Source organism: Achroia grisella, unplaced genomic scaffold, assembly GCF_030625045.1.
Source record: "Achroia grisella isolate CSIRO2021 unplaced genomic scaffold, CSIRO_AGI_Agris_v1 utg544, whole genome shotgun sequence".
NCBI classification, from domain to species: domain Eukaryota; kingdom Metazoa; phylum Arthropoda; class Insecta; order Lepidoptera; family Pyralidae; genus Achroia; species Achroia grisella.
Genome location: NW_026712929.1, coordinates 2,402,191 through 2,417,735, shown reverse-complemented (window position 1 = coordinate 2,417,735; position 15,545 = coordinate 2,402,191). Strand labels below are relative to the sequence as shown.

Here is a 15,545-nt window from a genome sequence, read left to right as displayed (position 1 = left end):
ACGACACAAATCTCAATTACATAAATATATAACATAAACAAAAGTATATAAACAAAAAATAATGCGCCACATAAAACTTTCACGACTATTTACAGTTACTTATTTTAAGACGTTTTTAATTTCTATATTAAAAAATATAAATATAGTTACATAAATACATAGCTACATTTATATTAAGACAAAATTGATAGATTAATTTGAACTAAAAGAACGGAAGTCCTGTCACTGTTAACATGTTAAAATGTAGTAACTTTACAACGCAACAATGAGATTAAACTTAATAGAAATAATAAACAAGTTAAATGAGATGATAATTTCAGATAAAACTAGAAAGAATGTTAAAGAAATAGAGGAATTAATAAAGTCGCTTCGTCAAGCAAGTAAATTTAGGCAAGTATGCATAACGTTACACTCGTACTAGCTAGGGTTAGCTAGCTACATACTGGTCAGTACCTATAAAGAATAGAGCGCATTGTTTGCAAGTGCGATATATTCGCAGTGAAGTTGTAATTTTGCTTATCATCTACTTGCATAACAAAGGTATACAATTCGTAAAAATACTGAGATATACATTCGATAATATAGATATGTATACCTCTCCAGTCTACAAAAATACTAGCAATATGGCAAGACAGCATTACGGATGGAGGACGTATATAATCTATTTAGCAAATTGCTCATTGTTTCACATGAATTACAGTTCTTTACGAGGCAGAAACAATAAAGAGAACCTGTCGTAAATCAATGGACGCCTCATGCACAAGTATCAATACTATGTTATAAGTTTAGCTATTGTTGGGTCAAACTTAATAGTAGATTAAGCCGACGCTACCGATTTACAGCCTTGAAAACCACTGGTTTCTAATTTGCACGTTCCCATAAAAACAATGTTCGTTTATAAGCAAATAATTAAAGGAATAACATGATTATTAAAACAAAGTGTACAAATGCACAAATAACAATAAAATTCGTATACACAAATTGTGTTTATTTTTTGTTTCAATGCGTTTTGTGCACGTCCCCGATTGGAATGATCCAATGCATTCAGATTAAATTAGGTCTTTGCTTATAGTAATCACAAATGATATCAAAAATTTTAGAAGCGTTAATTTTTTTCAAACACTAACGATCGGATTCATACGTTTATATTTTTATGACAAGTTTCTACGTTATTATAACTATGCATTAAAATTTATAAAGCCTACTTATACCAAAGTTACTTAAGTACATTTTGTTCGATTTTGATTCTCGATATTTTAAAATAAGATGGGATAAAATTTTATTACTAACGACAACCTTACTCTGCAGTAAATATTATTAGGTTTTAATGAATGTAAATATTATATTTTTATGAGATGTCGACAATGCGATGAAATTAACAACAGAAATCGTACTGTTTATGTCAAATATTTACTAAGTATTGTACCTATTTGTTTGTTCATGCCTAAAGGAAATACGGAATCGTTCAATTACTGCACCATTGCTTGTTTTTCTTAATACGGATTTTAATTTATTAGATTAAGTGTCTCTTATATATTACGATTTATATTTACGAGTAGGTACCAACATTATCCTTGTGTTGATGTAAAGAAATGTAGATTGATGTTTAAATAAATGATGAATATGGGAAGAACGATTCATGTTTCATGAACAACTTATATCTACCGACGACTTAAACCTCCGCTAATGATATCACGACATTGATTTCTATATTTTATGAATAACACAGTGGACAGATATTTAGAGGTGATTTATCAAAATTAAGCGAAGATTTCCAATTTTAATACAGATATCTTTTATTTTATCTTTTAAATCTACCCTGACATTAATTTACGTATAATGGTGACTATCAAGACTAATTTTTAATTACTAATTTTGTTCAGATATTACGTATTCGAGTAAAAAGAAAACCTATAACGAATTAATGGACGCGGTAGAAACATATCGGTAGTTATAGTAAATGCTACATATCATATTTTGGCACAATCGAAATCGAAAGCGAACGAAAGTGTATCTATATGTGATCATAATCAAGTTATTTACTTATACTTGAAAGGATAGTAGGACATTTCACTAAATAAACATCTTCTAGCTTCACTAAAAATTGACTTTATAGGCAGTTGGTATGCGCGTCACTTACTCAGCCGATAAATTTCTATGAGCTTAGTAAAAATACAGCCATGCTGTTCTAAAAGTAATAAAGTCTGCCTGTAAATAAACAGAAAATACAAGAATAGTGGCGTACACGAAAATGTGACTAAAAAGCTTGTGACCACTGTTTATTCTAACTTAGCAAGTTATGTATCTACCTATTAATGTTCTTAGCAAATACTCCATACAAAGTCGAACCTATATATCTATGTATAATACACTTATACTACTCAACTTTAATATTACGTGTAAAATTTATAGTTAGTCACATTATTGTAATTTATTATATGTATCATCGTTACGTATATAATTTTGAACATCAGATGACTCGGGATACGAGGACAGCGTACCGTACGCATGCGGTTCCTATCCATTTTTCTTATTTTGTTCCATTTGTTCATGTTCTATTTCGATTGGACATGGTATTCTTCAATTATAATTATCAAAAAATACCGCTTAATATCAATATTATTCATTCTGGTACACCGAAAATATAAAACACAACAAACGTTACGACGACCTATTTGCAATTGTACTTCCATACGTATTTTGTTATAAATATACACTTTAAGTTCTTACGGAATTAGCTATGTAGATAATAATAATTAATATTTGTCCATTATTATTACTATCAAAATTAAAAGCTCAAATGATACAACAATTTACGGACTTAATTTTACTACGGAAATGAATCACAAACTGGTCAAAAGAAAAGTAACTCTTTTTTCGAAATCAACTGATAAAATACAACAAATTTCACAATCATAAAAAAATGTGACCGATAAAACATAACCAGTCCACTAAAAGTGGACAAATAATAAAATATACATCAAAATGTACATAATATAATATCTAATAATAAAAATATAACATAATGGATTAGAGTAAGTGGTAGCAATAAATACTATGAGATTCACAGATTTAAAATCTTAACTAACAATACCGAAGTTCACTCGGGCTTCTATGTAAATCTTAGAGCAAATCTAAAGTTTTTTTGTAAATTTTAGTAAAATATTATTGCAATACAAGGTGTGGTTATGGCAACAAAATAAATGCTTAAAGCACATCACCAGCCTGTCCACCCAGCGAACGACACGTAGGCAAGTCCTCCGCACTAAAGGAACATTAATTATAATAGAGTCACGGAACGCCTCCACAACGAGACGACACTTCTAATAATCAGCCGCAAAACATAAAACTAGTGGATACGAAACGACTAAACGTTGCCCGCAGGTCCATATGGACGCAACACTTCCATTCATGTTTTCACACTATATGATACAAGATCAGTCAAGATTTCCTATGCGATGCTACGGGCACCTTACGTCGGGACTTTATTCACTTTGAGGAGGTCGTTAGAGCCCTTGTCGATAGGCATCTTCATGGGGTCGTGGTGGTGGGTGACGTGATGCCCGTGATGTTGTCCTTCAAGCTTCGCCTGTTTCTCTTGCTGTTGCTGCTTCATTCTATCTTGCTCCTCCCTCTCCCTGCGGGCCTGTTCGTTTATCTCTTTCACGGCGCGTAATTCCTTCTTTAATTTCATGCGTCGATTTTGAAACCATATCTTTATCTGCCGCTCTGTAAGACAGAGTGCGTGTGCAATCTCTATCCTGCGCCGGCGTGTCAGGTAGTGATTGAAATGGAATTCCTTTTCTAGCTCTAACGTTTGGAACCTCGTGTAGGTCTGTCGCCCCCGCCTTCGTGGACATCCATTTGGCCCTGGAAACAAAAGAAATTAAGATTTATAGTCAAATTCAATAAAGATTTCCGATAAAAAGAGAATGTATCACGATATTTAAAGTAGATGAAGACCGTACTGATGACAATAAAAGTTGTTTCTGTAAAATCCTGTCACAATTAATTATGTGTAGTTTACAGTTATGTTATAGGAACTTAAAATCGATTTATTACCACATATATCAACAGACATGCAAGTCGCAGTTGGATTCGCAGTGCGAAGGCTTCCGAGCGCGATCATTAAATTTCACTTTTATACCATCTTAGATTTTAATGGCTCATTAATATTTTATTACAACACTAAAGTTAATTTTAGAGTTAGCCGCTACTGAGACCAACCTCAAAGTAGATTAATTGCCAGATTTTAAGAGCTCAAAAGAAATGTGGCACTAATAGTTGAGAAAAATAAATACTAGATACCATATTGGTAGACTTCTAATAAAACAAATAATCAATATAACAAATAAAAATAAAAACAATCTCTGCATAGCAAAAAAGTAACAGAAAGGGTTAGAAGCAAACGGTCCGCGAACAATAGTGTACGTTTTATAAGAAATCACTATAAAAAATCAGGGATGCGTAAAGGGTTGCGCAACTTTCTAATGCTTTGTAAGGTGTCTCCTTTATGTTGTCCCTGTGAAGTAATTTTCTTAGAATTTGTGAAAGTTTACCCTTTACCCACGATAAACATATTCGATAGCAAGCGACGAAGCTTGCTTGCCGAAAACCTTAACGTTAAATCTTACGGTTAGTTTATTAACTGTAAGTTTAATTACCGTATTTCTCACGTACACCCCAGATATGTTTAAAAGGCCGACATACATAGTTATTTACCTCCGATCGAGTTTCAAACAGGTTTTTGAGGCAGCCAATAAATAAGGTAAGATAAATAGTCGTCCCATCTGTATAAAGTTGATAGTGGACCAACGGCGAGTCTCGGAATGTTTGACCATGTAGTGTAGGCCGACCTAAACTAAGTACCTTGTCGTATTCAAAATGTATAGATACGGCTAATGGATTATTTTAATACTAATTGTCAAATTCCATTAGATTTAGTACTAACCACATTATTACTTCATTCATCATTCTTACCTACGTTTTAAATTTAATGTCAACACAAAGAATACAATTACATGACAATATTCTTATAGAAACACGTTTTACACACAATTTGTATTACCTACCATATACCTACTATATTTCGAATTCTAGGGTTTTTTAATTAATGAAATTTGCATTCTAACTCACTGGTAACTTACTATCGATTCATAAAGCTTCACAATCTTGAGATAGCATCAAGCTGATAGAAAAAATTGCGTTTATTTAAACTAAGTACCTACTCTGGGTTGAAAAATGTAGAGAACAGACTAAGGGGGATGAGATTAAGTTTTCTAACGATATATAGACAAATCAAGTGTTGCATTCACGACAATATCCATAGTTGAGGTATAATGCCACTTAGGTACTACCTAGAAATATTTATTTATTTTTCCAATACATATATATTTATTTGTTCATTTTATAAACTGTTATGGATATTTAAAGTTATTGAAAACCCATATTTATATAAGTTTAGGCAATTTTTATTACGTTAGATGCTATAAAGATGATTTATTTATTTTGTCGGCAAAGTCATAAAAGTACCGAGCAGAAGTAACAGTTAAAAATTAATGTTTATTATAAATAAAGACAATTAGTATGATATACTACAGAATATTTTATAATTTAAAATTAATTGCTAATTTATTTTTGTTGGTGCGCAAATTTACCGATTGTAAGATTTTCAAAAATAGATTTACATTACACTTGTAATAAACAAGTTAATGCAATTAAACATAGGTTACAAATACTTAATGGTGTTTTTTTTACTTTTATGAGAATATCATTTGTACGTCTGTAACAATAACATCTGAGTTATTTAGGTGTAAAAGTCGTTGTTGTAGACACCATTAAAATTTTTTTCATCGTTGTTAATCATGTTTAATACCTAACCGAAGCTGGTCCACTAGCGTACACCGTTAGGTCTGACAAAAGTACCTACTATTTCATTTTCACCTACTAAGATCTATTACAATAAGGTTGTAAGTACTAAGTAGACATCTTGTAGGTATATTATAAAAAAAGTTAGTGTTAATCGTAATAACAGTTCCACGATAGCTTTAGTCTTAAAAAATATACATTTTCAAGTTTTGTATACCTAGAAGTAGGTACTTATGTGATATATAAGGCAGCCACTGCGAGAAAAATACAGTAGATATATCTTCGCTCCTTGCTGAACAGCAGTATTATCGTTATATACACATTCACTGAATGCAATCACATTTCCGTAGATATTAATTACTAATATAATTTCGAATATAACGTAACTATAATTACAGTTGCTATATGATGTGCTAATTACAAACAAGGAATTAAAGTTACCTAAACCTATGGGTATAATTTATTAGGTAACTATTATTTACTACTATATCCCAACCTCTATGGCTGCTCTCCTAAAAGCATTTGGTGGGTAGCTATGATATGAGATGGAAGTTAAACTATTAACTGTGTACACAAGGTGGTAATAATTAGAACGTTCTCGTTTTAGGAGACGATAAGATCGAGAATTTGTGAGATCTTCATTTGATAATAACTATTCAAATTAATTAGAATATATTCGAATCGATTCCTACTGTCGATAAGGGCACTTTATCAGATAATCTATTTACAGTTTCGTCTATAATTTGATCGTTATCAGGTGTAGGTAGTAGAAATGTAAATTATCGTAACATATAACATGATTTAAGTAAATAAGTTACCTAGAATTTAAGTTAAGTTTAAGTTAGAATATAAAAATAATCTAGTTATATGTATATTGATGTATGAGAGTATTTATATTTAGAAAATATTATTTACTGAACACCATAATGAAGTGAACATGGAATATAAACCCAAATAATATTTTAATATAAATTACGAAAAAATGCAACCAATAAATCACATGACTCGCCCAAAAGTCCAATAGCACATTTACATGAGCAATAAATTACATTAACTACCTTTTTACGGCCGTAATAACATTTACGGTCCATGCTTATTTCAACAAAAACTTAAAAACTGTTTAAAATGTCATAAATAGAGAATGGAATAATTACACAAGTGCGGTTAGAGCAGAAAGAATAGTAGTCGAAGCGCGTATAAAAGAGATAGATACATCTATTCTAATTTTAAAAAGCAAAGATGGAACCCGAAACACAATACACGCATCCCAATAATGTCATTAAAGAGAAAGGTCGTAAGTAGTGTTTGATGATGCGTGAAAGAGATCCTTCTGGTTTATAGGGTACAGTCTAAAATCCGTGTCACATGGGGCGAGGTTATCCGTTTTTTGTTGGGTACAGTAATATGTTAGCGAGGCAGGTTGGCCACCCTTCGCACCGTCTCCATGACAACGAACGTTAAAGCACCTCCCGTCAGCTGGCTTCCATTATTCTCTGCAGTATTGTAGTCGCGAAGAGATTTCGTTATATTGTGTACCTGTACTGCTCCTTTTTTAAATAGGAACGGCTACGTTTCCCATGCTCTGATAAGAATCTGATTAATAAGGACACTAACCATTTATTTATCTACTTAATTAAGAAGAGATATTTTTCAAATAAATATAAAATAAGTAGTACCTATTTATATTTATTTTCATTTGTAGTTTTACGGAGTAGGTTATATATATAAACATAGTTTACCTATGTAACTAGAATGGCGAATAAACGAACAGCCTACATGATGGTAAGTGGTAATAAACACCACTATGTAAATTATATGGTATGATCCATGCGTTGTTATTATCCATGCTGAGATATAGACGACTTTATACAAAAACTGTTACAATTGATTTCAAACATACATACCTATATAACTAACTAAGGTATAGGTTATAGCTATCTCGAAAGCAGCTACATAATAAGTAAATACATTATGTGTTCTGTTATTATATGTGTATTGAATTAAAAAAAAAACAAAACATAACAAAGTTTATTTTAATCTTTAGCTTAAATAAGTCACTCTAAGTGGATCGACACAGGGCAAGCATTAGAAAAATAAAACTGAAGTTGAAAAGCCGCTACAGTCGCAATATATCGTAGAGGGTGACGGCATAGCATTAATTAGTGCCGTACATCGTGAGCCGACATCGGCCGACTATAAACATACTGCGACAAGACCTGGCTCTTACCTTGCCTCCCTTTTTTCTCCGAAATAAATCTCACGGAATGCCGCTGCTTATATTTTATTTAACTTTGTATAAACCTGCTCGCCTTTGTGGAAACCAGTTTTAAGTAGAATTTGATTAATACTTGCCCGCGGGAGAATATTAAGGGCCGGTGTATGAATTATACCGTTTTTTGGGTAAGAATGTTATTTATGAAAAGAGTAGACAAGGGTCGCTAGATCTGTAGGTAACCAGTTACCTACCTACATATTACTATTTTTTATTTTCATTCTTAGATAAATTATTGGACTTTGTAGATAAGTAGGTATATGTATCTACTATATCTCAGTATCTACCTATGTAACATTGGCATTATTAAAACATTTTTCATGTACCTACCTAGTCACTATACCTACACTTACTTTCTTTGGTTTGTTTAGGTCAAATTTGCGAGAAATAATGAACTGTACCTACTTTAAAAGAACGATTGATTTATTATTGTACTTATATCAATTAAATGGACATCAAGATCTAGTAGGACTGTTGTGGAGTGTGTGCGACACCGAAGTTTATTGGCTCATAACTTGCGAATCAACATAAAATACGGGTGCGTACTCGAGACGCCATCTTAAAATAGTTTCACGTTCGAAATTCGAAAACCCAATTCTGTCACTTTGTTTTTACGCATTCAAATAAAGGATACCCTTATGATTTTAATGGAAACGGAATTTAAGACTGATATTAATGATAAATAATTTAAAAAAAATCATTCATTCTATTATAAATACCTACCTACACATTGTTTCATTAAAGGTAACTATACTTAACGTACTCCGTTATATTAGATACTTTTGTGTAAAATCAATATAGTAAATCAATAGTAGACCCTACAATAATCTTAATTTCTATGTCAATGAATATTAATAGAAAATTGGGGATTCTTGGATTCATTTACCTACATTTCCTATAGATATAGGTACCTCTATTGCATCTGATTTAAAAAACTACTCGTTGTTATGTTATTTTTATAGGTAGGTAACAGATTTAAGTATTATTTTTTAGTTTCACTGTTAAAAACAAAAAATAATAATTCCCATTTGTCCCAATAGGTATTATTATTTATTGTAAAAATAAATAAGTTTATAAGTTTACAACCTATGTAATAATGTATTAACTGACGAAATCACATCTTATTTAGTTAATACCAAAGTATAGGGCCCGTAGGTAGGTACCGAAGGTACATTGTCATTAATTTAAAGTGCAAAGCCAATATTTCAGGCTTGAGAGAGGAAAGGACTATTTTCGCTCGTTGCGAACGTCTGTTAAATCATCACAATGTTGTTCTGTACTCCGCTTAGCTACAGGACATTGCCTTGGTGGCAGGGTTGCCACTTCCGGGAAACAGGCTTAAAATATAAATAGTTTTCTTTATCACCAGCAAATTATTTTCGTAGAAAAGCAAACATGCCATACATAACTATTACTTGGTGGAAATAACTTATTTCTGACATACTAATATATTACTAAATAATTTCTTTATTTATGCATATTTTGTTTAATATTCATTACAAATTTAATCATATTGGTATGGCCATGTCATGAAGAGGAGTGACGACTATGATTTAAAAAGGTTTTTACTATGAAAGTAGGTATATGTAAAGATAGAGGAGAAAAGATGGATGGGTTGTGTGAAAGATATTATGAATAAAAAGAGAGTAGTCTCAGATATAACGTCTGATATGAATGAAATAAAAGAAGATGACATACTGCGTCCACTACAAATATGTAATGGCATAAAGGCGTAGTAATGCTGATGATTACATAATATTCGTCTATTATATTATTTACATACTATTATGTTAGGAATTAAGTATATCGATAATTAAGTAACATAAGAATTTATAAGATAAAATACCGAATATAGATTTTCAGCCTGAAGAAGAATTTTGTTTAAAGTAAAAATAATATAAATTTTAAGCCACCTTTAAATTATGTAGAGTTGTTTATTTTGTTTTTATATAACTAAATATAATTATTATTATCCTTTATTTGGTACCTATATGATTTACATGTTTATAATAACATGGTCACTTGTAGGTATAACAACTAATTTAAATCATATAATATAGTAATCACATTAGTGATTTATACTTAGGTTATATTGATTTATGTCTAAACATACGTCATAATTAGGTTGCATTCCATAGAATATTGAAATGACAGCCCTGTCAGAATATCCCAGTGCAATGGCGAGTCGAAGCGAAACGATCTTTGATCCGGGATGGCGCGCCTCGCTGACGTCACAATTTATTCATCCCGAACACGAACAGTTAAAGTGGTATCAGCGAGTACAACGACCAGACTCAATAAGTATATATAACTACCTAAAATATATATGAATTTAATTATAAAATAAAAAATTACCTACTCTTAATGGATAAACCAAACCAACAAAAAGATAAAACAATGCTCATGAAACTGAACTGGTTTTACTGAAAAAGAAAATGTCAATATAAAAATAAATTATTAACTTTTCATACTAAAATGATCACGTGACCGCATAGTTTGTTTGAAAGTTTCAATATTTTTTACATTTTTCTAATTATTAAATGGTTTTTTAATACTATGACTACTACTACTACTTTGATGCATTATAACTACTTGAATAATGCGTCTACTGGAGAAAAAAATAGGTAAACCGATGTTGGTAACAATAAATATTAGAATTCCATACCTAATAAGGAGTTCGAATTGTTGCCTAACTCTTATAGTAGTTTTATATTAGAGCGGTAAATGTAATTGTTAGTCTTCAAAATAAATAAAACTGAAGAACTGAATTAGGTACCTACCTAGTATGTCATCCGTATTAATAAAATTACGTAGTAGCAGGTACGTAAAAGTGGGTAAAAGTTTTTACTACAGCAAGAATGTAGGTAAGACGTCAAATTTACAATTTTAAGTTAAACTTAAGTAAAAGTATCTAGGACAAGAAATTTAACTAAAGTATATATCAATTAATGTTAGCTATTGCTTTAGCAATAAGATTATGAAGTAGTTATATCTTAGAAAAATAATTTTTTTTCAGAGAAAATTTTTATATCTCTATATTCGAAAAATTTATTAATTTGGACATTTTAAAAGCAACTAGTATTAAGAAGACTACTAACTGTCGTTAGATACCACTACTTTTGTTATGCTGTCTTTACAAACATAATTCTAAGTTGTAGCAAGCTTCTAAAATATTGGAACTAAGAAACTTTATTCATATTTATTCTTGTCTAAAAGACATAGATTGCACTAACTATAATTTATTTATATGATGGAGACATTTTTTTACTCTTCTCATCTTTTCTTTACTTTGACTGCCAAGAATGGATAAATATTGTTATCTAAGAAACTTTAGTCATATTAACAAGATACAGATTTAACTAATTATTGAAAATCTAGATATAAGTATACGAAATTGTGCTTTCTTTCAGTTAGTTACTCACTAACTCTTCTAACTTCTTCTCGTATTGTACTTTGCAGTATTATTATTATTATATTAATAAAATATTTAGAGAAATAGAGAATTATCTATTTCGAGCTATTTGTTATTCAATATACAAGCGTCTGAATATCTTTACTAGATATATGAGCTTGACAATCTTGACATATAGGTAAGTCATAACTTAGTAAGACCATTGTTCCATAACAATAATTACGTGCTTTTTATAATTACCTTCATTGACATAGATTTTTATCAAATGTCAATATAATGGTGATAAAAAAAATATCATTGTTATGTAGGGTAGTTATATATATACCTATGTCTAGTACTATCGTATGTCTTCTAAACTGTTAGTTCACATTAAAATAGGATTTATTTGTACATTAGCCTTTTAATCTATAACCAATATCAATTCTATTACCTGTGTGTATATCCATTATTTAAAGAATTTAAAATTTCACATTACCGACCTGACCTATCTACTATACAATTTAATAATGTTTACTTTACCAACCATTCCCATGAACGTTTCCTGTCAATCATTCGTTCAACTGTACAAATACGCATAATCAACTTACTTTCCTATACGCTCGCAATTCTGAATGCATATTGCATACATCTGAATGCATCTCGGTGTGTAGGTAGATACTACAGACAGACAAACGAACAACCGCAGACCGCTGATTTAAAGCGCGGGTCAACGAACCAGTCGCCATACAAGACTGCCTATATTATATAGGCAAGTTGTTACCAGCAATTGTACCTTAGGATGCGAGCGGTCCACTCCCTTGTTAATGTTGTAGTTTTACAATAATATATAATATATAAGTATATACATTTCATGTTGTATTTTCCAAAAAATCTACCCTAATACAGAGATTTACATATTCATTATCTACCTACATTTTATTGTTGATTTAGAATAGGTATCGAGTATAATTATATTATATATAATATATATAATATAATTATAAAACCATAGCGGGTGAAAACTACCTATATTAATATAGAATATGTTGTTAAATATGGATAATATATAGGCTATGGAAATATGAGAAAAACACCAGACAAACGGATAAACTATTTAACTTTTATAATATTAAATACGCCACCTATAGTTATACTTATTCAGTTATTCAGTTTTTTTTAATAATTGGTGTCGTCTATAAATGTACACGTGCACGAAGTCACGGGTACTATTAAATTATAATAAATATTATGTAATCAAAATACAAATAAGTTGTATAATATTTAAAGCAATAAATGTATGTCAATAGAATATAAGGGTACAAGCGATAACACAGTAGGAACAAACATTATCATCCAACAAGCATTTTTATTGCTCGATTTTATCGTAACGGCCACAATAAACTATTATAAAAAAACAATAAACAGTCGAGCAATAGACATCAATGAATCAATTATGCCTAACGAACTGTAGCCTCTAAGAGACAGTGGGAACTGACTTCAAGATCTGTGCACACTGCAACTAATAAAACGGCATTTATTATAAACACATAATACATTGTGCACGTTATGACAACTAATATTGAAATTGATGACTATATTCCAGATAATAAGGTCAAGTGACATCTCGATTGACATTATGATATTCGTTTTAATTAGCCTGAATGTTTCCATTATCCAATGTTGTTAATATTAAGTATACATAAACGATATGAACTTTATGTAAAGTACTGTTTAATTTGTGTACTGTTTTTGTTTATTCTGTAACCATCCAGTCATGCTTATAGTTTCGATAATTCACTTGTATCATTTATGATTAATTCAAAGCAAAAACAATCGTATCTATAAGATTAATAGTTTAAGGTTTAGTTTTAATTAGTTTTTGATTCAATTTATTATATCGTTGTTTCTACTTATATTAAATAATAATATATTCGTAAATGAAACGTCACCATAAATCATGTTATAGATATATAATAAACATTTGCATGTATATCTATCATTTTTGTCTAAAACAACTTAATAACTTCCTTTAAAACGACTATGAGGACGAAGATTTTAAATTAGACGTTTTTGTGGATGGTTATAAGGGCACGAAAAAAAGATTTTAAATTAAATAACGATGACGTTTTGAATGGAAGCGAAAACATATTACGCACCCCAAAAAAATGGGATAAGTGATGATAAACACATGATTATTATATTTTGAAATCACAATCGCAAGGATTTTTACTTCAATTGTCGACCACAATTTTTTTTTGTGGAACAATTTCTATTTATATTTATTTATATATAAAGGTTACCTATAGTAATAATTTCTATTAGTTTTGATATGAAACCATACTGCAATTAAGATAAAGACTAAATTGTATTGTTATCTATACCTACACCGTAAATGTACCGCTATTTGAATCCCATTTGTTGTTAAACAATTAATTTCTTTAACGACGTTTAAAGTGTATATGTTTATACAGTAACGGGTACGTTTCAATTATGTAGGTAGGTCTACGTCTATGTAACTACGTACAACAATGTTAGTGATTGCATCTGTTAACTATACGCCATAAATCTCAAAAACCATTATTAACTTTATTACCAACTATTATGATTAAATAATCAGTAAAGTGCATAAAAATGACATGTAAACATAGCATTTTGTACTTGCACCTAGTAACCTTATGATTACTCCCACTACTTACCTATAAATTTATTATTACAATAAATATTATCTCCGATTAAATAGCGTTGTAACCCGAAATGTATAGGCCTAATCATTTTTAGTCTAGTATTAGTTACAGAAGTTTCACTATTATTTACAAATAACTTTAGACATTTAAATAAGCCATTATTTCATGTAATATTTGTATTTAAGAAAATAATAAAAAATCGTACATTCAAGGTAAAAATACGGCACTGTATGTGAAACGTGCAATATCTCAGACTGCACCGAGCTACGAAAGAATTCAAAACAGCATTTTATTTTTAATGGGTTGGTTATCTCAAAAAGCTCTGTAGATCATTGTCAAGACCATAAAGGCGTTCTCGGTAGCAGCTAAACTGGTTTGTATGCATGCACATAGGGCTATGCACGTGATACATGCAGAATGCACAATGAGCCAACTTTTTATAATAACATAGATGAAAAATACTAAGGCGCCAGAATTTATATGTGATATATTTATGTCACTTAAACTGTCTGGGTCTTCTCTTGGAACAGTCTGGAGGATTAAAATGTACTGTATGTAAAAACTTTATATGGACAGTTGGTATCAGTATTGTAATAAAAAAGTCAAGTGTGATAAATAACGAGTATGTGCAAAATAGACGAGGGAAGTCACGGCTATTCCACGTAAAGAGGGAGTAATAAAACAATAGGTATAAACATACTTATAGCATTTAAAACAAAAACCATAAATATATCAACAGGCATACGATATATACTTATATATTTATATTACGTAACGTATATATTTTGATATTTTATTGTTTGTAGGATATATATATATTCAATTTTCATTACACATATATAATACATAAAATATTATATTAAAATATATTATAAAGTTTTCGCTTATATGTAGTGTACACTTATGTATTGTTAATCTGTTTTAACTTATAAATATCAGTATTAATATTTCTCAATCTATAATACAAGTTCATGTATTGGGAAGGAACTGTCTTCTGTCATACGGCCAATGCTAATTCTGAAGCCAGGAAGCTACAATCTCAAATAAAATTAAATTTCATGAAATGTAATTCTAAAACATACTAGACGTGTATCTAAGTTTTAATTGCATTGCGCCCAAGCGCCGAATCCACGGTAATTACATAGTCTGCACAGGATGCGCATGTGTCTAGTACCAGAAAAACATCACAAGTGCCCTAAAAATGTATATGTAATTTAGTCTCTATTAGTTAGGCGTAGAGTTAAATTTCTGTGATATCAAAATTTCGAAATTTTCAGCGAGGATTTCCCCTCTCACTGAAATACACCAGAGACACAAATAAAAGTGCATT

General features: G+C 30.4%; 1 protein-coding gene across 4 annotated transcripts in view; it reads right to left on the bottom strand.

The window, feature by feature from the left end:
• Nucleotides 1-1,704: 1,704 nt before the first annotated feature.
• Nucleotides 1,705-15,545, bottom strand: part of LOC131847983 (homeobox protein abdominal-A homolog) — a 51,465-nt gene continuing 37,624 nt past the window's right edge. For all 4 annotated transcript variants that reach the window (XM_059197713.1, XM_059197714.1, XM_059197715.1 and 1 more), the window contains exon 3: nt 1,705-3,870. In XM_059197713.1, the coding sequence (XP_059053696.1) occupies nt 3,473-3,870 (398 nt within the window). In that variant the 3' untranslated portion in view covers nt 1,705-3,472. The remainder of the gene's footprint in view (nt 3,871-15,545) is intronic.